This window comes from Anomaloglossus baeobatrachus, chromosome 4, assembly GCF_048569485.1.
Source record: "Anomaloglossus baeobatrachus isolate aAnoBae1 chromosome 4, aAnoBae1.hap1, whole genome shotgun sequence".
Lineage (NCBI taxonomy): Eukaryota > Metazoa > Chordata > Amphibia > Anura > Aromobatidae > Anomaloglossus > Anomaloglossus baeobatrachus.
The window spans coordinates 244038687-244062063 of record NC_134356.1 but is presented as its reverse complement, the minus strand read 5'-3'; the positions used below and the strand labels follow the sequence as shown (position 1 = coordinate 244062063).

The following is a 23377-nucleotide window of genomic DNA, read 5'->3' as shown; positions in this document are numbered from 1 at the left end:
CATGACTCCGGAATGTCTGACTGAAGGCCTTATCATTCACCCAACACCCCCTACCCACCAGGGTTCTTATCTAAAATAAACACAAAACACTGCGTGACATTGGATATAAAGCTGGTGTCACACATAACGACGACGACAACGACGTCGCTGCTACGTCACCATTTTCTGTGACGTTGCAGCGACGTCCCGTCGCTGTCGCTGTGTGTGACATCCAGCAACGACCTGGCCCCTGCTGTGAGGTCGCCGGTCGTTGCTGAATGTCCAGCTTCATTTTTTGGTCGTCACTCTCCCGCTGTGACACACATCGCTGTGTGTGACAGCGAGAGAGCGACGAAATGAAGCGATCAGGAGCCGGCACTGGCAGCTGCGGTAAGCTGTAACCAGCGTAAACATCGGGTAACCAAGGGAAGACCTTTCCCTAGTTACCCGATGTTTACGCTGGTTACCAGCCTCCGCTCTTGCTGCCAGTGCCGGCTCCTGCACTGTGACATGTGGCTGCAGTATGCATCGGGTAATTAACCCGATGTATACTGTAGCAAGGAGAGCAAGGACACTAATTGGACAAACCGTCCCAGGAATATTATTAAATAGTAATTAGTTCAATTATTCCAATTTTTAAGATTTTTTATTTTGTATAAATCAAGACTACATACCACCAACGTGCAGATATATCCATAAGTACTAGACCAGTGGTCGCATATATAAAATACACAGACAATATGTACAATAACCATATACAGTTGTCAAAAAAGTGAAGGTTCACAGAAAATGGGGATAGAGTCAGAGCCTAACTTATCCTTGGGACCATACAGACTGGTTCAGGCAGCGCCACATAGTATGGAAGTAAGGAAGATTTCAATCCTTATAAGTCCAAGGAAGTATATGGGGGAACTCTCCAGCAATTTCCTTTGTATTAATAGAGGTGAGCCTTCAATTTCATAGATTGGATAATCTCCACCTCAAACAGGTTATCTCCACCTCAACGCGTTTCCCCATACAGCACAAACGTATGGTTCATCAGGAGGCTACAAGATAAACACACTAAATCAGCAACCAAGACTTACAACAAGACAGACATTTTTAAACATAAACACCACATGTGGTATGGAGCGTTTGATAGAGTATAATAAAGTACTTGCCCAACGAGATATAGTTGTTAGATATGCAGGTTCATGGCGCCATCAGCAGGGATCCATAGTAGACAGACAATGCTGAAGATGTAACACTACCATAGTCCAGGGCGAGGCGTCATGAAGCTGCATATCAGAATGGTTTTAAATAGCCAGGAGCAGCTGGGTGTAATCAATCAATTATGCAAAAATAAACCACTCAACAGGTGCAGATTGCCTAGTGTGGTGCGGGCGTAGTGAATAGACATAGTCTGATACAGGGCCGTCCCACATCGCCATTAGCATGATAGGGAAACTTGTCCCAAGTTTCCTAGGTAACAAGCAAACCTATACGGAGGCTCAGCGGCGCCACAGCAGGCCGGTCAGTGCGCACGCCCGGGATCTCCCGGGCAACGCACATAAACATCCGGCAGCCCTGGCAGCACGCACATATCGCGTACGTCCAGAGGGAGGCCCAGCGGCGCCACACGCTAACCGGTTAGTGCGCATGCCCGGGATCTCCCTGGCGACGCGCATAAACAACTATCGGCCGTGTGACGCCACAACGCCTCCCATCGCGCATGCACAGACAAATGTCCGGCAGAGCGCATAGACAGAGGGACCCGGCGGCGCCTAGATACATAACGCACAGGTCCGGGACCCCTAGGCAACGCGCATATAAATCTTGGTGATGCGATAACACCACCCCAACACTAGTACCACATGCGTGGGACCCCTCATGTCAGAGCACCATCTTTAGATAAAGATAAAAATACCCTTCTGGACAAATTCTTGCCATTAGTCATAAGAATTAATCGTGTCAGCCAATCGCTGTAATAATACTACAATCAGACCCTTTAATATATTTATTACTGGTAGTGGCAATTATTAACCACACATAATACACCATGTTTACAGACAGGTGCAGTGACAGTTGGAGTCCCCGCTTACAACACTTGGCACAGATATTGAATAGATAGAGTTCATAACACATAATTCATAACACATCAGTGTACATAACTCTACCTATCACCTATTTCCAATAGAAAATTAAACCCTACCCCCGGCTAAGACCATAATTATATATATCCAGGCATATCCTACCCCCACACATATCACCATAAGGGAGAAGGGGGGGGGGGGGGCGTCTGGATCTATTACATATCTCAGAGCAAGCAATGTACATATATAATAACCATCAATATGATTTTTTCTCAAACTGAGAAAATCTTCCAAAGTAGGGCATAAGGACTATCAAACAATTTAGGATTCCATAAACACTAAGTAGGGAGGAAGCAAGAAAAGGAAAGTTGTTCATTAAGCCCTCTCGGAGCCAATGAACCCATTTTGAAAATCCATGCCAATTCTCTTTGCAATACAATCCTATCGAAATCACCCCCCCTAGGGCTAGGTCTAACGACTTCCAGCACCGAGAACCGAACATGAGTAACATCACCACCATGTACCATATTTACATGGCGAGAAATTGGCGTATCTCGTCCATTCCGGATATCAGAGAGATGTTCGCCAACCCGCCTCCGGAGTTCCCTTAGAGTCTTCCCGACATAATCCAAAGGACATGTACAGGTAGCCCTATAGACAACACCGGAGGTTTTACAGTTACTAAAGTCAGATCTCTTTGATCGCTTTTTGGATCGGGGGTATCCCAGAGGGATTCTACAGCAATCTTATGCCCATGCCAGGGACACTAATAGACATAATCTTATGATCCCCAGGATCCGTAGGGACGATTCTAATATTACACGAGTCATTGGGACCTTCGATGTACAGTCCGAAAGGGTATTCTCGGTGATAAAAAAGCACTGGAATATCCTGAGGGCTGACCCCGATTTGGCTAAATATATTGCTAAATTTCCAAGTATTACCTATAGACGGGGTCGTACTTTAGGTGATAGATTGGTGCATAGCATGTACCAAAGACCTAGGTCCCCTGGAACCTGGTTGGATAGACGTCCATGCGGAATGTTCCACTGTGGCACGTGTAAGTACTGTGGGTCCATGGAACAATGTAAAAGAGTGAGTAGTGCGGCTACAGGAAGAATTTTCTTCCTGCGTGACTTTAGTAACTGTAAAACCTCCGGTGTTGTCTATAGGGCTACCTGTACATGTCCTTTGGATTATGTCGGGAAGACTCTAAGGGAACTCCGGAGGCGGGTTGGCGAACATCTCTCTGATATCCGGAATGGACGAGATACGCCAATTTCTCGCCATGTAAATATGGTACATGGTGGTGATGTTACTCATGTTCGGTTCTCGGTGCTGGAAGTGGTTAGACCTAGCCCTAGGGGGGGTGATTTCGATAGGATTGTATTGCAAAGAGAATTGGCATGGATTTTCAAAATGGGTTCATTGGCTCCGAGAGGGCTTAATGAACAACTTTCCTTTTCTTGCTTCCTCCCTACTTAGTGTTTATGGAATCCTAAATTGTTTGATAGTCCTTATGCCCTACTTTGGAAGATTTTCTCAGTTTGAGAAAAAATCATATTGATGGTTATTATATATGTACATTGCTTGCTCTGAGATATGTAATAGATCCAGACGCCCCCCCCCCCCCCTTCTCCCTTATGGTGATATGTGTGGGGGTAGGATATGCCTGGATATATATAATTATGGTCTTAGCCGGGGGTAGGGTTTAATTTTCTATTGGAAATAGGTGATAGGTAGAGTTATGTACACTGATGTGTTATGAATTATGTGTTATGAACTCTATCTATTCAATATCTGTGCCAAGTGTTGTAAGCGGGGACTCCAACTGTCACTGCACCTGTCTGTAAACATGGTGTATTATGTGTGGTTAATAATTGCCACTACCAGTAATAAATATATTAAAGGGTCTGATTGTAGTATTATTACAGCGATTGGCTGACACGATTAATTCTTATGACTAATGGCAAGAATTTGTCCAGAAGGGTATTTTTATCTTTATCTAAAGATGGTGCTCTGACATGAGGGGTCCCACGCATGTGGTACTAGTGTTGGGGTGGTGTTATCGCATCACCAAGATTTATATGCGCGTTGCCTAGGGGTCCCGGACCTGTGCGTTATGTATCTAGGCGCCGCCGGGTCCCTCTGTCTATGCGCTCTGCCGGACATTTGTCTGTGCATGCGCGATGGGAGGCGTTGTGGCGTCACACGGCCGATAGATGTTTATGCGCGTCGCCAGGGAGATCCCGGGCATGCGCACTAACCGGTTAGCGTGTGGCGCCGCTGGGCCTCCCTCTGGACGTACGCGATATGTGCGTGCTGCCAGGGCTGCCGGATGTTTATGTGCGTTGCCCGGGAGATCCCGGGCGTGCGCACTGACCGGCCTGCTGTGGCGCCGCTGAGCCTCCGTATAGGTTTGCTTGTTACCTAGGAAACTTGGGACAAGTTTCCCTATCATGCTAATGGCGATGTGGGACGGCCCTGTATCAGACTATGTCTATTCACTACGCCCGCACCACACTAGGCAATCTGCACCTGTTGAGTGGTTTATTTTTGCATAATTGATTGATTACACCCAGCTGCTCCTGGCTATTTAAAACCATTCTGATATGCAGCTTCATGACGCCTCGCCCTGGACTATGGTAGTGTTACATCTTCAGCATTGTCTGTCTACTATGGATCCCTGCTGATGGCGCCATGAACCTGCATATCTAACAACTATATCTCGTTGGGCAAGTACTTTATTATACTCTATCAAACGCTCCATACCACATGTGGTGTTTATGTTTAAAAATGTCTGTCTTGTTGTAAGTCTTGGTTGCTGATTTAGTGTGTTTATCTTGTAGCCTCCTGATGAACCATACGTTTGTGCTGTATGGGGAAACGCGTTGAGGTGGAGATAACCTGTTTGAGGTGGAGATTATCCAATCTATGAAATTGAAGGCTCACCTCTATTAATACAAAGGAAATTGCTGGAGAGTTCCCCCATATACTTCCTTGGACTTATAAGGATTGAAATCTTCCTTACTTCCATACTATGTGGCGCTGCCTGAACCAGTCTGTATGGTCCCAAGGATAAGTTGGGCTCTGACTCTATCCCCATTTTCTGTGAACCTTCACTTTTTTGACAACTGTATATGGTTATTGTACATATTGTCTGTGTATTTTATATATGCGACCACTGGTCTAGTACTTATGGATATATCTGCACGTTGGTGGTATGTAGTCTTGATTTATACAAAATAAAAAATCTTAAAAATTGGAATAATTGAACTAATTACAAGGAGAGCAAGGAGCCAGCGCTAAGCAGTGCGCGCGGCTCCTTGCTCTCTGCACTGTGACATGTAGCTGCAGCACACATCGGGTTAATTAACCCGATGTGTACTGTACCTAGGAGAGCAAGGAGCCAGCGCTAAGCGCGGCTCCCTGCTCTCTGCACATGTAGCACAGCGACGTTATGATCGCTGCTTCTGCTGTGTTTGACAGCTAAGCAACGATCATAACAGCGACTTACAAGGTCGCTGTTACGTCACCGAAAATGGTGACGTAACAGCGACGTCGTTGTCGCTTAGTGTGACACCAGCTTAAAGGCCACAGCAGCCCCATTTATTAATAACAAACATAAGCCATATAACAATACAAATCTTCATTGAAGAACACCCGAAAAAGGAGGGGGGGTAACTGAAGGTTGACCAAACTGTTCCTTGCAACATCGGCCCACCTCCTGACGCTCAGCTGCAACACACCGACTCGAGAGCCCTGGCCAGATGTTGCCCACACCATGTCCCGCTGAGACTCAACCCAGCAAGGACCAGTTTCACCAAACAATTGCACCGCTAGAGGTAACCCGCTCCGGCGCTGGGTTCCGTCCTCTCCTCTGTGCAAACCCCCACTTTCAGACACCCCCCTCCTTTCCGCCGCTGCGACAAATTACGATCTTCCTCCTCTTCGTCGTCGATGTTGAATCCACCATCAGGGCGGGCAGGCGGGAACGATTCCAGTCACTGTCCAGTAGGAATGCCCTCCCACCCTTTGGCCTGACCTATATACGACCCCCAACAGCACCACCCCCTGACCAATCAAACTGACCCCTAGTCCTAACTGCCCCTTAGTTCCACCCCCAGATTTCCCACTCAAACTAACTTTCTACATTAACCCCTTACTGACCCTATGGCCTGGCATCCCTCCTAGTCATGCTGCCCTCCCTTGTACCCCTTTGGGGCAGCAGTCCGGGCTATTCCTTTCCCACTGGCATATAACATCATGCTGAAAATGCATTGTGGATCAAAATAGCTCATTATTTCTAATTGCTGCTTGGTTATTAAAAGAGATATATTACACAAAATATTCATGCTCATACTTGGAGACAGGTAAAATATATCTTTGTACCATGTTAGCCAGTAAAGATAAAAAAAGTTTGTTTAAAAGAACTGAGAGTCCTCAGTAGTTGATACCTTTTAATGACTAACTGAAAAGATGGTAATAATAGCAAGCTTTCGAGACTCGGAGACAGTTTTTCAGGAGTTTTAAGATGTTAAATGAGTCAAACACAAAACTATTCCAAATTGTACACCCCTGAGCACTCAAAGTACTAAGCAATGAAAGCTAATAGTAGAACACCTATCAAGCAGCTTCTTATTTTTCATGGAAATTTGTTAGAATCTATATCTAGATAAGAGAGTAATAAAGATACAATACTAATTGTTGGATGTTTATATTCGCTGAGCATGTAGCCAATGTCAGTTTCAAGTGGAGACACATTAAATGCATACAGTAAGCACAGTTTACTTTCTACATTTTATAATTGTAGAAAATGTTATAGTACACTTAAGATATTGAGAGCAGAGTAATTTAATTATGATTTCTCAATCTCCGTCCCACAATGTCTCTTCTGGGATGACTGTAATGATGTGAGATATAAACGATGCAAGAATGAATCACTGTATAGTTTTCATCAGAGAATTTGCACAACCCTGCTGTGAGCGCGCTTGTGGCAGTCTTGTGTCTCAGCTGATTAGTAATGAAGATTCATCTACCGCTGTAATTAAGCAAACATCAACAAATATGAAGCTTTATATAGCAAGTTTGCCTTCCAGATCCACTTAACATGTTCCTAAAGGGCAAATGTTCATGCTACGGATAAAAATATTAAGCAATTCCCTAACCAAACAGGCCATTTCCATAAATTTAGCTAGGGATCTCTCTATTTCTAATCAGTGCAAGTTCATTACACAGTCAAGACACTCGATCACATACTGGTAGTACATGTGTTATTTTACTTTTAGACAAGCTGGCATAGTTTCTGTTTTCTAATAATTAGGATATCTGAAATTTATTTTTTTGGCCAGATCTCACAAAAGAAAAATAAGTTCCTCAAGTTACAACATTTTCAAAATGCAAGGGGCTTTCCATTGTTACTGTCATCTGAGACCACATTCAATTTACTAAGCCACTGACTCCCCCGATGTGCACCATGAGAGATTAAGGATAGGTGTAGACGGCAGAAGATTCTTTCATCCAAGAGAACAGCGCAAAATAATGCAAATGACACTCTGATCAGAGTATGATCTCAGCGTCAGCATAATGTGATCCAATTGTCTCGAATGAAAGAATTGGAGCACTGTGTGAGAAGAAGATGGAGAGCAACGTTTCTCCATCTTCTCCATCGGACAGCACTCAGTTGTCATCCAACTGCAGCCCAATGATTTCCATGCATCTTTAGAGTGTCATGGCTGAGTGGAATCTGAATATCGGATCAAACTCAGAAATTCACCAATAGTAGTGTCTGTCCAATGAAAAAAATCTGACATGTGAGTGGCCCTATAGACTGACATTGGTCCAAATATGATTCCATATTTTATCAAATCTGTCTCAGACCAAAAATATGGTTGTATCTGCCCCTTCCCTTACTGGAAGATCCAGCCAATCAACATGTAACAGGCAAGAAATTAAGGCTCTGTGGTCAGCCAAGGCATGACACAATTTATACATGACCTACGAATAAAAAAAGTTCTGTAGCAAGACACACTGTCTTATAGGGAAATACAACATGACTCACAAGTGACAAAATATATAGTGAAGGTCTGGGTGAAGAACAACAGCAATCAATCCTCCATTGTTTAATAGTCTAAGTTATTTCAAAAGTTTATGTTTCAAACATATAGAGCAGGGGTGGGGAACCATTTTACTGCCAGGGGCCATTTGGAATTTTCTATGAACCTTTGGGGGCCACACCAAATTATCAACTTGAAAACTACCCTGCTATATTTGGTCAAACAATTAATTAACTCACCCCTAATGTGGTGGCTGGAGCTTCTTCTCTTTGATGATGTTCTCTGTGATGTGCAGTGATATTGATCATGTTGTTTTTCACAACTGCTTTTCCAGGTTTGTCTTGGTATAGAGAGGCTGGGGGCATAGACATTACAGGAGACGCTTGGGCGCATAAATTACAGGAGACACTGGGCCATGCACATTATAGGAGATGCTGGGGCCATAAATTACAGGAGACGCTGGGGGTACACACATCACAGTAGAGGCTGGGGGTACACACATCAGAGGAGAGGCTGGGGGTATACACATCACAGGAGAGGCTGGGGGCATATACATCACAGAAGGGGCATATATATTACAGGAGAGGCTGGGGCATATACATCACTGTGAGGCACAGATAGAACGGAGGGGAAGGACAGCACTGGTGGCGGCAAGGACATCACTGGGAAAGCAAAGACATCACCAAGGGAGCACGGAAAGCAATAGGGGGCATGGACAACAGTGGCAAGTACACAGCTTCTGGTGGATGGCAGACAACACTGGGGGGTGGCACACAGAACTGGGAAGTACAGAGCACTGAGGAGCACAGACAGCACTAGGGGGGCACAAACAAGACTGGGGACACAGAGAGCACTGATTGTGGTATGGACAGCACTGGCAGCAGCAAAAACAGCATTAGGTGGTGCAGACAGCACTAGGGGGGCACGGACAGGACTGGGAGTCATGGACAGTACTGGGGGATCATCAGGGGGACATAGACAGCACTAGGTGGGCACAAACAGCACTAGGGGGGCCCGGACAACAGTGGGGGGTTACACAGGTTACACAGCACTGAGGGGGCACACAGCGCTGGAGTCTGCCACACAGCACTGCGGGGGGCACACACACTACTAGGGGGTACATAGCGCTGGGAGCTGCCACACAGCACTGGGGGATGGCACATACACTACTCGGGGTACACAGCACTGGGGGCTGGCACCCAGCACTGGCAGCTGACACAGCACTGGGAGCTAGCCCACAGCACTACTCGGGGGTACGCAGCACTGGGGGCTGGAACACAGCACTACTCAGCTGTACACAGCACTTGGGGCTGGCACACAGCACTGGGAGCTGGCACACAGCACTACTTGGGGTACACAGCACGTGGGGCTGGCACACAGCACTGGGAGCTGACACACAGCACTGGGAGCTGGCATAGAGCACTGGAAGCTGACAAACAGCACTGGAAGCTGGCACACAAAACTACTCGGGGGTACACAACACTGGGGGCTGGCAAACAGCACTGGGAGCTGGCACACAGCACTGGGAGCTGGCACACAGCACTGGGAGCTGGCACACAGTACTACTTCGGGGTACACAGCACTGGGAGCTGACACACAGCACTGGGAGCTGACACACACACTACTCGGTGGTACACAGCACAGGGGGCTGGCACACAGCACTAGGGGCTGCCACACACACACACTACTAGGGGGTACACAGCACTTGACTGCGGCCCCACAGCACAGGGGGGAGGAGTCACTCACAGGTCCAGGAGGCATGTGCAGCAGGGAGGCCGGTAAGCTGCTGCTCCTCTAGTTCTTCTGTGGATGGGAGTGCAACTCGCGCTACTTACCTCGCCCACAAGGTAAGCCCTGAGCAGCGCAAGGACCTCATGGTATGTGCACGCAGTAGCGTGCGTGTCCTCGCATCACCATTAGTATTTAAAGGTCCACCAGCCGGTAAGACCGTGGCTGCCGCTAAAAGCACTGTGGTCCCTGGGAATGTGCCCAGGGGCCGCAGGAAAATTCATCATTTGCGGCCGGTGGGCCGAAGGTTCCCCACCTCTGATACAGTGGATCAATGGCTGAAGTTTTAAAGGGAATCGGTCAGCAGATTTTTACTATGTAATCTGAAAGCAGCCTTATGTAGAGGCTGAGACCCTGATTCTAGCAATTTGTCATTTGCTGGTCTGCATAATGTCATTTTGATACAATCCTTGCTCTCTCTGCTGCAGATCTATCAGTGCACTGGATGCTGATTGGAAGCTTTAGGTGTACACTTAAAGCTGCTTATCAGTGGAGGGCATGGTTACACAGAGCAGTTTACTAGGAAATATGAGACACCTAGTCCTGAAGTGATAATCTTCTGCTGATAAAACACCAGTTTTATTAACACAACAACACACAGAGGAGGAATGAAATCAGTATATCAGCCACTACATCATACTGCTCACAGATTACATAGCAAAAACACGCAGACAGATTCCCTATAAATCATGCAAATAACTATATTTCTACTGCCATGCTCTTAAGCGGGCTTTACACACTGCGATATCGGTCCCGATATCGCTAGTGTGGGTACCCGCCCCCATCTGTTGCGCGACACGGGCAAATCGCTGCCCGTGCCGCACAACATCGCCCAGACCCGTCACACACACTTACCTGCCCAGCGACGTCGCTGTGACCGGCGAACCGCCTCCTTTCTAAGGGGGCGGTCCGTGCGGCATCACAGCGACGTCACTGAGCGGCCGCCCAATAGCAGCGGAGGGGCGGAGCTGAGCGGGACGTAACATCCCACCCACCTCCTTCCTTCCGCATAGCGGCCGGGAGGCAGGTAAGGAGAGCTTCCTCGTTCCTGCGGTGTCACACGGAGCGATGTGTGCTGCTGCAGGAACGAGGAACAACCTCGTTACTGCTGCAGTAACGATTTTTGAGAATTGACCCCCATGTCACCGATGAGCGATTTTGCACGTTTTTGCAACGATGCAAAATCGCTCATCGGTGTCACACGCAACGGCATCGCTAATGCGGCCGGATGTGCGTCACCAATTCAGTGACCCCAACGAGTTCGCATTAGCGATGTCGTAGCGTGTAAAGCCCCCTTTAGTTGAAATAATTATTAATGTTTGTCATACAAATAGAAGTAATCTTTAAGAATACAGTGGATGTCAGGTTCTTTATCATTAACCCCTTCAACCCCGGTCGATTTACCGTTTTTCCATTTGTTTTTTTTTTTGCTCTCCTTCTTCCGAGAGCTGTAACTTTATTTTTCTGTCACTCTTGCCATATGAGGGCTTGTTTTTTGCGGGACGAGTTGTACTTTTAAATGAAACCATGAGTTTTACCATATAGTGTACTGGAAAACAGCAAAAAATTTCAAGTGCGGAAAAAATGCAAAAAAAGTGTGATCGCACAATAGCTTTTGGGATATTTTATTCACCATGTTCACTATATGATAAAACTGATGTGTTGGTGTGATGTCTCAGGTCGGTGCGAGTTTGTAGACCCCAAACATGTAAAGGTTTACTTTTATCTAAGGGGTTAAAAAAATTCACAAGTTTGTCCAAAAAAAGTGGCGCACTTTTAGCACCATTTTCTGAAACCCATAGAGTTCTCATTTTTCGGGATCTATGGCTCAGTGATGGTTTATATTTTGTGTCTCAAGCTGACATTTTTAATGGTACCATTTTTACGCAGATGCTACGTTTTGATCGCCTGTTATTGCATTTTGCGCAAAACTTCCCTGCAACCAAAAAACTTAATTTTGGCATTTGGATTTTTTTTGCTGCTACGCTATTTACCGATCAGGTTAATTGATTTTTTTACTTTGATAGATTGGGCATTTCTGAACGCGGCAATACCAAATAAGTGTATATTTTTATTTTTTTAACCCTTTAATTTTCAATGTGCCGATGGAGGGGTGATTTGAACTTTTTTTTAATTTTTTTTTAAGTTTTTTAAAACTTTTCTTTCAACTTTTTTTTTTTATTTTACTAGGTCCTCTAGGGGACTATAAGGGCGGCTTTGCACGTTGCGACATTGCACGTGCGATGTCGATGGGGTCAAATCGAAAGTGACGCACATCCGGCGTCACAGTCGATATCGCAACGTGTAAATCCTTTTTGATACGATGAACGAGCGCAAAAGCGTTGTTATCGTATCATCGCTGCAGCCTCCGACATTTCCATAATGCCGGGTGCAGCGACAGGTGCGATGTTGTTCCTCGCTCCAGCGGCAGCACACATCGCTGTGTATGAAGCCGCAGGAGCGAGGAACTTCAACTTACCTGCCGCCGGCTGCAATGAGAAGGACGGAGGTGGGCGGGATGTTTACATCCTGCTCATCTCCGCCCCTCCGCTTCAATTGGCCGCCTGCCGTGTGACGTCACTGTGACGCTGCACGACCCGCCCCCTAAGGAAGGAGGCGGGTCGCCGGCCAGAGGGACGTCGCACGGCAGGTATGTGCGTGTAAAGCTGCCGTAGCGATAATAATCGCTACTGCAGCTTTCACTAGATATCGAACGTGCGACGGGGGCGGGACTATCGCTGCAGTATCGGTAACACATTGTTACCGATGTTGCAACGTGCAAAGCCCGCCTAACAGTCAGCAGTCTGATTGCTCTTCCATTTCTCCAAATCACAGCTACACAGATGAGATCTGGAGAAAAGCTGCTTTAGGCCGGCTTCACACTTGCGATTAACTCGCACGAGTGCAATGCGAGAAAATCTCGCATTGTACTCGGACCAATGTTAATCAATGAGGCAGCTCCCATCTGCTATTATTTTCTCAGTCCAAATCGGACTGAGAAAAAAAATCGCAGCATGCTGCGTTTTGGTGAGTTTCTTGCACGAGTCTCTTCAATGAAAGTCTATGGGTGCATGAAAAAAAAGGATGTCACACGGACGGCACATAGTGACATCCGTTTTTCTCAATGCATTTCACGCATGTAGAAGAGAACACTGTAAATGTTCCTATACATTACAGTACATAAATAGCAGCTGCTGAGGGTAAAAACTGATTGCACACTGACAGTACACTGATGAAATGTGAGCAGAAATCGTCCGACTTTCTAGCATGAGAATCGGACCGATTTTACACTCGCAAGTGTGATTCCAGCCTTACTCTCACACAATGCACTCTGCTGGCAGTGAGAGAAAGTGACTCATGATAGCTACAGGAGTCATCACATGACCCTGTGCTACCATGACAATTACCGGAAATCACGTTAATACGTCACTTCCGATGGGGGTGGGTAAGTTATGCTAATGGCGGTGCGATGATACATCTCACTGTCAGATTTTGGCAGCGAGATGTAAGGGGTTAATAGGCGCAGGTGGAACGCGATTCCACTCATGCCTGGCAGGCACACATCTCAGCTGTTGAAATCAGACACAGTTCAAGAGCTCACACGATCCATGACGTACCCAGTACGTCATGTGTTGTGAAAAGCATAATAAAGCGGGCTTTACACGCTGGAATCTCGCTAGCGAGATCGCAAGCGATCGTACCCGCCCCCATTGGTTGTGCGATACTGGCAAATCGCTGCCCGTGGCGCACAAACTCGCTTAACCTCGTCACATGGACTTACCTGCCCTGCGACGTCGCTCTGGCTGGCGATCCGCCTCCTTTCTAAGGGGGCGGTTCGTGCGGCGTCACAGCGACGTCACACGGCAGCCGTCCAATAGAAGCGGAGGGGCGGAGATGATCAGGACGTAAACATCCCGCCTACCTCCTTCCTTCCGCATAAGGAGATGTTAGTCGCTCCTGCGGTGTCACACACAGTGATGTGTGATGCCGCAGGAACAACATCGCTAATAGGCAGAAAATGTTTTTTTGTTTCAGGATGACCTCTCCGCGGCAAACGATTTTGACCGCTTTTGCGATTGTTTAAGGTTGCTCATAAGTGTCACACACTGCGATATCGTTAATGACGCCGGATGTGCGTCACAAACACCGTGACCCCGATGATAATACATTAACGATATCATAGCGTGTAAAGCCCGCTTTACTGTGTCTACTCAAACAATTGATTCCACCCAAATTGTTGGCCATTACACCAAGTATACATTTCAACTATGAAACAAGCAATAACAATTATGTGGGAAGTTCAATCTTACTTTGATAAAGAATATTGCTTTCCTAAGGCAGCTTCTGGATCTTGCTGACGAATGGCTCGAATTGCAGTTGGAGCGGTAAACATGGCAGCAACTCCGTGTTCAGATAGGACACGGAAATATGAAGATGCATCTGGTGTTCCCACTGGCTTTCCCTGTGGATAGTTTTATTAAATTTATTAAGAAACACTTAAAAATATTATCCTATTTTTATAACTACATTGTTAAAGATACAAGAAGCCTGTTTGTCTACTCATATAGCTACAAACATACTATCTTCTACATGGTTAGCACACGAAAAAAAGAAGTTTACCCTCACAGTTCAAGTGATCAAGAGATATCCAAAGAAAAATAAAATAATAAAATACTGGACACTAGATGAAATAAAATAGTAAATTTATTACGTTTGTCTAAAAATTATGCCTTCTATTTTTCAGATATGAAAGATATAGAATATCTGAAGAGGGACATTTCCTCGAAATGCATTCTTTTTAGACAACCTTATGAAAACTACTACTGTATATTATTTATTCAAGTACTAGTGCCCGGGATTTTATTTTTCTTTTTTCGATATGCCGATCATTGCTTGGATTCACCATATCTGGCAGTACCCATTAGTGGTTATTGCTAATCGGTTCCAACCTTGTTATCCATCACGTAGAGGTGTTGCGGCCAATCATAACAATACAAGAAAAAGACCTTCATACCCTCGTTACATCTTTTCCTTTATATTTATAAACATTATACCGGAATGTGCAGAGCTCTACCTATTTCTTATTTGTTCTAGCTATTTAGTATATAATGTATTACTGAGATGATCATGACAACCTCTTTTCATGTTATCTTAGTGTTTTAGAGAGCTCCTAACAAAAAGCAGAACTTGCACAGCAATATTCTTGAATTGTAAGTCATGTTCCTCCATCTACTTTTATTTAAAGAGGTTGTCCACTACATTAATATTGATGGTGTATCCTTAGGATAGTTCAATGTCAATCAATGTCTGATCAGCCAGTGTCTGACATCCCGCACCCCGACGATCAGCTGTTCTCGGTTCCTGCGGCAACAGGCCTCTGGAAATGCTCAGTTCCGGAGCTGATAGTGGACATGGCTGGGTACTGTACCTCCGCCTCCTATTGATTTGAATGGGAGGCGGATGTGCAGTAAACGGATGCGGCTACCATCAGCTGACAGGGCACCTCCGGAACTGAACATTTCCAGCTGCCTGCTACCACCACTGACATCAAGAACAGCTAATCGGCGGGAGTGTGGGGTATCGAACCCTGGACGATTAGACATTGATAACCCATGCTAAGGATAGGACATCAATGTTTAAGTGGTGGACAACCTCTAAGGGGTACTTTGCACGTTGCGACATCGCTACTGCGATATCGTCAGGGTCAAATCAAAGTGACGCACATCAGGCGCCAGTAATGATGTCGCAACATGTAAAGCCTAGATGCGCCGATAAACGATCGCAAAAGCGTCGTAAACCGGCGATCTGTGTAGCGTCGGTCATTTCCATAATGTCGGTACGATGTTGTTCCTCGTTCCTGCGGCAGCACACATCGCTATGCATGAAGCCGCAGGAGCGAGGAACATCTCCTACCTGCGTCCACCGGCTATGTGGAAGGAAGGAGGTGGGCGGGATGTTTACGTCCCGCTCATCTCCGCCCCTCCACTTCTATTGGCCGCCTGCCGTGTGACATCGCTATGATGCCGCACGACCCGCCCCCTTAGGAAGGAGGCGGGTCGCCGACCAGAGCGACGTCGCAGGGCAGGTAAGTGCGTGTGAAGCTATCACAAGATATCGCATGTGCGACGGGGGCGGGTACCATCGCACTCGGCATCACTAGCATCGGCTAGCAATGTCGCAGCGTGCAAAGTACCCCTAAGTGCTGGAAACAACTTCTTTTAAAGGACAGAAGTGTTCATTCACCCAAGAAATTACAGTTAAAATTCCCGATATACTTTAATGCTGATTGCAAAAAGTTAACAACCACTTTCCATTTATTTTACTTCCATATTTGTCTTCACACCCCAAAAATTCACTATACAAGCCTGATGAAAGAGTTGACACCATAAAAGCAGACACTACCTGTACCGCCACCCAAGAGCTTCATATTTTACCCAGAATAACAAAAAATGCTAATTTTGGATTAACATAAAATTGACTTGACAGAAAGCTTCTTGAGAAGTATAGAATGGACGCAGCAAGAGCATTGTATGGAAGTAAAGGTTGGAAGGTATCAAGGTAATATTGTAATAGACAAAGTCTAGAAGCAATTTAAATGCAATTCTACAAAAAAAAACCTTGTTCTCTTCTCACTTGAATACTATTACACAGCTTGTGCTTTGCTGCTAACGGAAGAAATGAATAATATAATGTTTAGTCACTGTTTACATCCTTAATTTGTTAACAAAAAACACAGCCGCCGTTAAAAAGGGTCACAGAAGCATATGGTTTCTATAGCAACATCAAATGTTATACCTTGCTTTTATCTTCAGGAGGTATTCATGTTTTATGTCGTGGCAGCAGGTGATTAAGTCAAATTAGAAATGATCTATTTAAAAAGTCTTTCAGGAGCAAAGAAAGAAAAATTTATCAAAGAAGCAGATTTTATTGAATCTCGGTCAATCCAGGGCAAGAATTCTATGCATAAGGCAGAATATGAACGCAGTATGTAAAATCACTCTAACTGCCACTGGTGTTGTACTATTCATGAAAGGAAGGGAGCCTTTTTACTAAATAGGACTCTTCTCCAAACCTCTCCATCACTGTGCCAGAAATATATGGGCCTGTATCTCCTTCAAGGTTCACTTCCAGAATTCCAAAATGACCCCTTAAATGCTGAAGTCTGTGGTGACGCCAGCATCCAAGGAGTTTGACAGTGAAAATACAGAAAGAGTGTAAAAACAGTCATAAAATACAGAAAGCATGCAAAACAGTCATAAAATACAGAAAGCGTGCAAAAACAGTAATAAAATTTATATAAATAGTGTAAAAACAGTCATGAAATACAGAAAGCGTGCAAAAACAGTAATAAAATATATATAAATAGTGTAAAAACAGTCATGAAATACAGAAAGAGTGTAAAAACAGTCATAAAATATAGAAAAAGTGTAAAAAAACAGTCATAAAATAGAGCGTTGGCATTGCAACAGTTATAATGACTACTAGTTGATCATGTAGGTTATTATTTTATTTTTTTATTATCCTCCCTTCTTTGCTTAAAAAAAAAATTAAATTATATGCAACGCAAAATGGAGCCTTTTAAAAAAAAAAATAATGATTTAATGGAGCAAAATTGTTAAAATTTGAAAAGGTGAAAAAAAAGCCATGCATTTTATAAAGAACGTAACATTTTCTCAATTAAATCAAAATACCACAAAAATTAAAATAGGCACTGACAATAGTCAGGAGGGGGATTATGCAATGCCAAACAACTGGTAAGATTGTTCCTTCTAATAGGGTGACCTGCTATCTAGATACATTATTAAAGGCAACTTGACAGCTCATACATGCTGCCCGGTTGATGAGCAGCATGTATCAGATACTGGCTGTTAGAGATGAGCCACCCCCCTAGCGTTCGAATTCGGTTCATTTCGTCGAATGGCGGGCAAGTTCGGTGAACGTTCAACGAACCCATACGAACCCCATTGGAAGAAACCTGTCCCTCCAGGGCACAGGAAGAAACCTGTCCCTCCAGGGCACAGGAAGAAACCTGTCCCTCCAGGGCACAGGAAGAAACCTGTCCCTCCAAGGCACAAGAAGAAACCTGTCCCTCCAGGGCACAAGAAGAAACCTGTCCCTCCAGGGCACAAGAAGAAACCTGCCCCTCCACGGCACAAGAAGAAACCTGCCCCTCCAGGGCACAAGAAGAAACCTGCCCCTCCAGGGCACAAAAAGAAACCTGCCCCTCCAGGGCACAGGAAGAAACCTGTCCCTCCAGGGCACAGGAAGAAACCTGTCCCTCCAGGGCACAGGAAGAAACCTGTCCCTCCAGGGCACAGGAAGAGACCTGACCCTCCAGGGCACAGGAAGAGCCCTGCCCATCCAGGACACAGGAAGAGCCCTGTCCCTCCAGGGCACAGAAAGAAACCTGTCCCTCCAGGGCACAGAAAGAAATCTGTCACTCCAGGGTACAGAAAGAAACCTGTCCCTCCAGGGCACAGGAAGAAACCTGTCCCTCCAGGGCACAGGAAGAAACTTGTCCCTCCAGGGCACAGGAAGAAACCTGTTCCTCCAGGGCACAGGAAGAAACCTGTCCCTCCAGGGCACAGGAAGAAACCTGTCCCTCCAGGGCACAGGAAGAAACCTGTCCCTCCAGGGCACAGGAAGAAACCTGTCCCTCCAGGGCACAGGAAGAAACCTGTCCCTCCAAGGTACAGGAAGAAACCTGTCCCTCCAGGGCACAGGAAGAGACTTGTCCCTCCAGGGCACAGGAAGAGACCTGTCCTTCCAGGGCACAGGAAGAGACCTGCCCATCAAGGGCACAGGGAGACACCTGTCCCTCCAGGGCACAGGAAGAGACCTGTCCATCCAGGGCACAGGAAGAGACCTGTCCTACCAGGGCACAGGAAGAGACCTGCCCATCAAGGGCACAGGGAGACACCTGTCCCTCCAGGGCACAGGAAGAGACCTGTCCCTCCAGGGCACAGCAAGAGACCTGTCCCTCCAGGGCACAGAAAGAGACCTGTCCCTCCAGGGCACAGCAAGAGACCTGTCCCTCCAGGGCACAGCAAGAGACCTGTCCCTCCAGGGCACAGCAAGAGACCTGTCCTTTCAGGGCACAGCAAGAGACCTGTCCCTCCAGGGCACAGGAAGAGACCTGTCCCTCCAGGGCACAGGAAGAAACCTGTCTCTCCAGGGCACAGGAAGAAACCTGTTCCTCCAGGGCACAGGAAGAAACCTGTCCCTCCAAGGCACAGGAAGAAACCTGTCCCTCCAGGGCACAGGAAGAGACCTGTCCATCCAGGGCACAGGAAGAGACCTGTCCTTCCAGGGCACAGCAAGAGACCTGTCCCTCCAGGGCACAGCAAGAGACCTGTCCCTCCAGGGCACAGCAAGAGACCTGTCCCTCCAGGGCACAGCAAGACACCTGTCCCTCCAGGGCACAGGAAGAGACCTGTCCCTCCAGTGCACAGGAAGAAACCTGTCCCTCCAGGGCACAGGAAGAAACCTGTCCATCCAGGGCACAGGAAGAAACCTGTTCCTCCAGGGCACAGGAAGAAACCTGTCCCTCCAAGGCACAGGAAGAAACCTGTCCCTCCAGGGCACAGGAAGAGACGTGTCCATCCAGGGCACAGGAAGAAACCTGTCCCTCCAAGGCACAAGAAGAAACCTGTCCCTCCAGGGCACAAGAAGAAACCTGCCCCTCCACGGCACAAGAAGAAACCTGCCCCTCCAGGGCACAGGAAGAAACCTGTCCATCCAGGGCACAGGAAGAAACCTGTTCCTCCAGGGCACAGGAAGAAACCTGTCCCTCCAAGGCACAGGAAGAAACCTGTCCCTCCAGGGCACAGGAAGAGACGTGTCCATCCAGGGCACAGGAAGAGACCTGTCCTTCCAGGGCACAGGAAGAGACCTGTCCTTCCAGGGCACAGGAAGAGACCTGCCCATCAAGGGCACAGGGAGACACCTGTCCCTCCAGGGCACAGGAAGAGACCTGTCGATCCAGGGCACAGGAAGAGACCTGTCCTTCCAGGGCACAGGAAGAGACCTGCCCATCAAGGGCACAGGGAGACACCTGTCCCTCCAGGGCACAGGAAGACACCTGTCCTTCCAGGGCACAGCAAGAGACCTGTCCCTCCAGGGCACAGCAAGAGACCTGTCCCTCCAGGGCACAGCAAGAGACCTGTCCCTCCAGGGCACAGCAAGAGACCTGTCCCTCCAGGGCACAGCAAGAGACCTGTCCCTCCAGGGCACAGCAAGAGACCTGTCCCTCCAGGGCACAGCAAGAGACCTGTCCCTCCAGGGCACAGGAAGAGACCTGTCCCTCCAGGGCACAGGAAGAAACCTGTCCCTCCATGGCACAGGAAGAAACCTGTCCCTCCAGGGCACAGGAAGAAACCTGTCCCTCCAGGGCACAGGAAGAAACCTGTCCCTCCAAGGCACAGGAAGAAACCTGTCCCTCCAGGGCACAGGAAGAGACCTGTCCATCCAGGGCACAGGAAGAGACCTGTCCTTCCAGGGCACAGGAAGAGACCTGTCCTTCCAGGGCACAGGAAGAGACCTGCCCATCAAGGGCACAGGGAGACACTTGTCCCTCCAGGGCACAGGAAGAAACCTGTCCCTCCAGGGCACAGACAGAGACCTGTCCATCCAGGGCACAGGAAGAGACCTGTCCATCGAGGGCACAGGAAGAGACATTTCCTTCCAGGGCACAGGAAGAGACCTGCCCATCAAGGGCACAGGGAGACACCTGTCCCTCCAGGGCACAGGAAGAGACCTGTCCCTCCAGAGCACAGGAAGAGACCTGTCCCTCCAGGGCACAGCAACAGACCTGTCCCTCCAGGGCACAGCAAGAGACCTATCCCTCCAGGGCACAGCAAGAGACCTGTCCCTCCAGGGCACAGGAAGAAACCTGTCCCTCCAGGGCACAGCAAGAGACCTGTCCCTCCAGGGCACAGGAAGAGACCTGTCGCTCCAGGGCACAGGAAGAAACCTGTCCCTCCAGGGCACAGGAAGAAACCTGTCCCTCCAGGGCACAGGACGAAACCTATTCCTCCAGGGCACAGGAAGAAACCTGTCCCTCCAGGGCACAGGAAGAAACCTGTCCCTCCAGGGCACAGGAAGAAACCTGTCCCTCCAAGGCACAGGAAGAAACCTGTCCCTCCAGGGCACAGGAGGAGACCTCTCCATCCAGGGCACAGGAAGAGACCTGTCCCTCCAGGGCACAGGAAGAGACGTGTCCATCCAGGGCACAGGAAGAAACCTGTCCCTCCAAGGCACAAGAAGAAACCTGTCCCTCCAGGGCACAAGAAGAAACCTGCCCCTCCACGGCACAAGAAGAAACCTGCCCCTCCAGGGCACAGGAAGAAACCTGTCCATCCAGGGCACAGGAAGAAACCTGTTCCTCCAGGGCACAGGAAGAAACTTGTCCCTCCAAGGCACAGGAAGAAACCTGTCCCTCCAGGGCACAGGAAGAGACGTGTCCATCCAGGGCACAGGAAGAGACCTGTCCTTCCAGGGCACAGGAAGAGACCTGTCCTTCCAGGGCACAGGAAGAGACCTGCCCATCAAGGGCACAGGGAGACACCTGTCCCTCCAGGGCACAGGAAGAGACCTGTCGATCCAGGGCACAGGAAGAGACCTGTCCTTCCAGGGCACAGGAAGAGACCTGCCCATCAAGGGCACAGGGAGACACCTGTCCCTCCAGGGCACAGGAAGACACCTGTCCCTCCAGGGCACAGCAAGAGACCTGTCCCTCCAGGGCACAGCAAGAGACCTGTCCCTCCAGGGCACAGCAAGAGACCTGTCCCTCCAGGGCACAGCAAGAGACCTGTCCCTCCAGGGCACAGCAAGAGACCTGTCCCTCCAGGGCACAGCAAGAGACCTGTCCCTCCAGGGCACAGCAAGAGACCTGTCCCTCCAGGGCACAGGAAGAGACCTGTCCCTCCAGGGCACAGGAAGAAACCTGTCCCTCCATGGCACAGGAAGAAACCTGTCCCTCCAGGGCACAGGAAGAAACCTGTCCCTCCAGGGCACAGGAAGAAACCTGTCCCTCCAAGGCACAGGAAGAAACCTGTCCCTCCAGGGCACAGGAAGAGACCTGTCCATCCAGGGCACAGGAAGAGACCTGTCCTTCCAGGGCACAGGAAGAGACCTGTCCTTCCAGGGCACAGGAAGAGACCTGCCCATCAAGGGCACAGGGAGACACTTGTCCCTCCAGGGCACAGGAAGAAACCTGTCCCTCCAGGGCACAGACAGAGACCTGTCCATCCAGGGCACAGGAAGAGACCTGTCCATCGAGGGCACACGAAGAGACATTTCCTTCCAGGGCACAGGAAGAGACCTGCCCATCAAGGGCACAGGGAGACACCTGTCCCTCCAGGGCACAGGAAGAGACCTGTCCCTCCAGAGCACAGGAAGAGACCTGTCCCTCCAGGGCACAGCAACAGACCTGTCCCTCCAGGGCACAGCAAGAGACCTATCCCTCCAGGGCACAGCAAGAGACCTGTCCCTCCAGGGCACAGGAAGAAACCTGTCCCTCCAGGGCACAGCAAGAGACCTGTCCCTCCAGGGCACAGGAAGAGACCTGTCGCTCCAGGGCACAGGAAGAAACCTGTCCCTCCAGGGCACAGGAAGAAACCTGTCCCTCCAGGGCACAGGACGAAACCTATTCCTCCAGGGCACAGGAAGAAACCTGTCCCTCCAGGGCACAGGAAGAAACCTGTCCCTCCAGGGCACAGGAAGAAACCTGTCCCTCCAAGGCACAGGAAGAAACCTGTCCCTCCAGGGCACAGGAGGAGACCTCTCCATCCAGGGCACAGGAAGAGACCTGTCCCTCCAGGGCACAGAAAGAAACCTGTCCTTTCAGGGCACAGGAAGAGACCTGCCCATCCAGGGCACAGGAAGAGACCTGCCCATCAAGGGCACAGGGAGACACCTGTCCCTCCAGGGCACAGGAAGAGACCTGTCCCTCCAGGGCACAGGAAGAGACCTGTCCATCCAGGGCACAGGAAGAGACCTGTCCTTCCAGGGCACAGGAAAAGACCTGTCCTTCCAGGGCACAGGAAGAGACCTGTCCTTCCAGGGCACAGGAAGAGACCTGTCCTTCCAGGGCACAGGAAGAGACCTGCCCATCAAGGGCACAGGGAGACACCTGTCCCTCCAGGGCACAGGAAGAGACCTGTCCCTCCAGGGCACAGGAAGAGACCTGTCCCTCCAGGGCACAGGAAGAGACCTGTCCCTCCAGGGCACAGCAAGAGACCTGTCCCTCCAGGGCACAGCAAGAGACCTGTCCCTCCAGGGCACAGCAAGAGACCTGTCCCTCCAGGGCACAGCAAGAGACCTGTCCCTCCAGGGCACAGCAAGAGACCTGTCCCTCCAGGGCACAGGAAGAGACCTGTCCCTCCAGGGCACAGAAAGAGACCTGTCCCTCCAGGGCACAGGAAGAGACCTGTCCATCCAGGGCACAGGAAGAGACCTGTCCATCCAGGGCACAGGAAAAGA

General features: G+C 48.6%; 1 protein-coding gene across 1 annotated transcript in view; it reads right to left on the bottom strand.

Moving 5' to 3' along the window:
- The window catches only part of ACSS3 (acyl-CoA synthetase short chain family member 3), a 209671-nt gene that overhangs the window by 96292 nt on the left and 90002 nt on the right, over positions 1-23377 (bottom strand). Inside the window, exon 9 of the mRNA XM_075344762.1 lies at positions 14206-14357. Coding sequence (XP_075200877.1) covers positions 14206-14357 — 152 coding nt within the window. The remainder of the gene's footprint in view (positions 1-14205; positions 14358-23377) is intronic.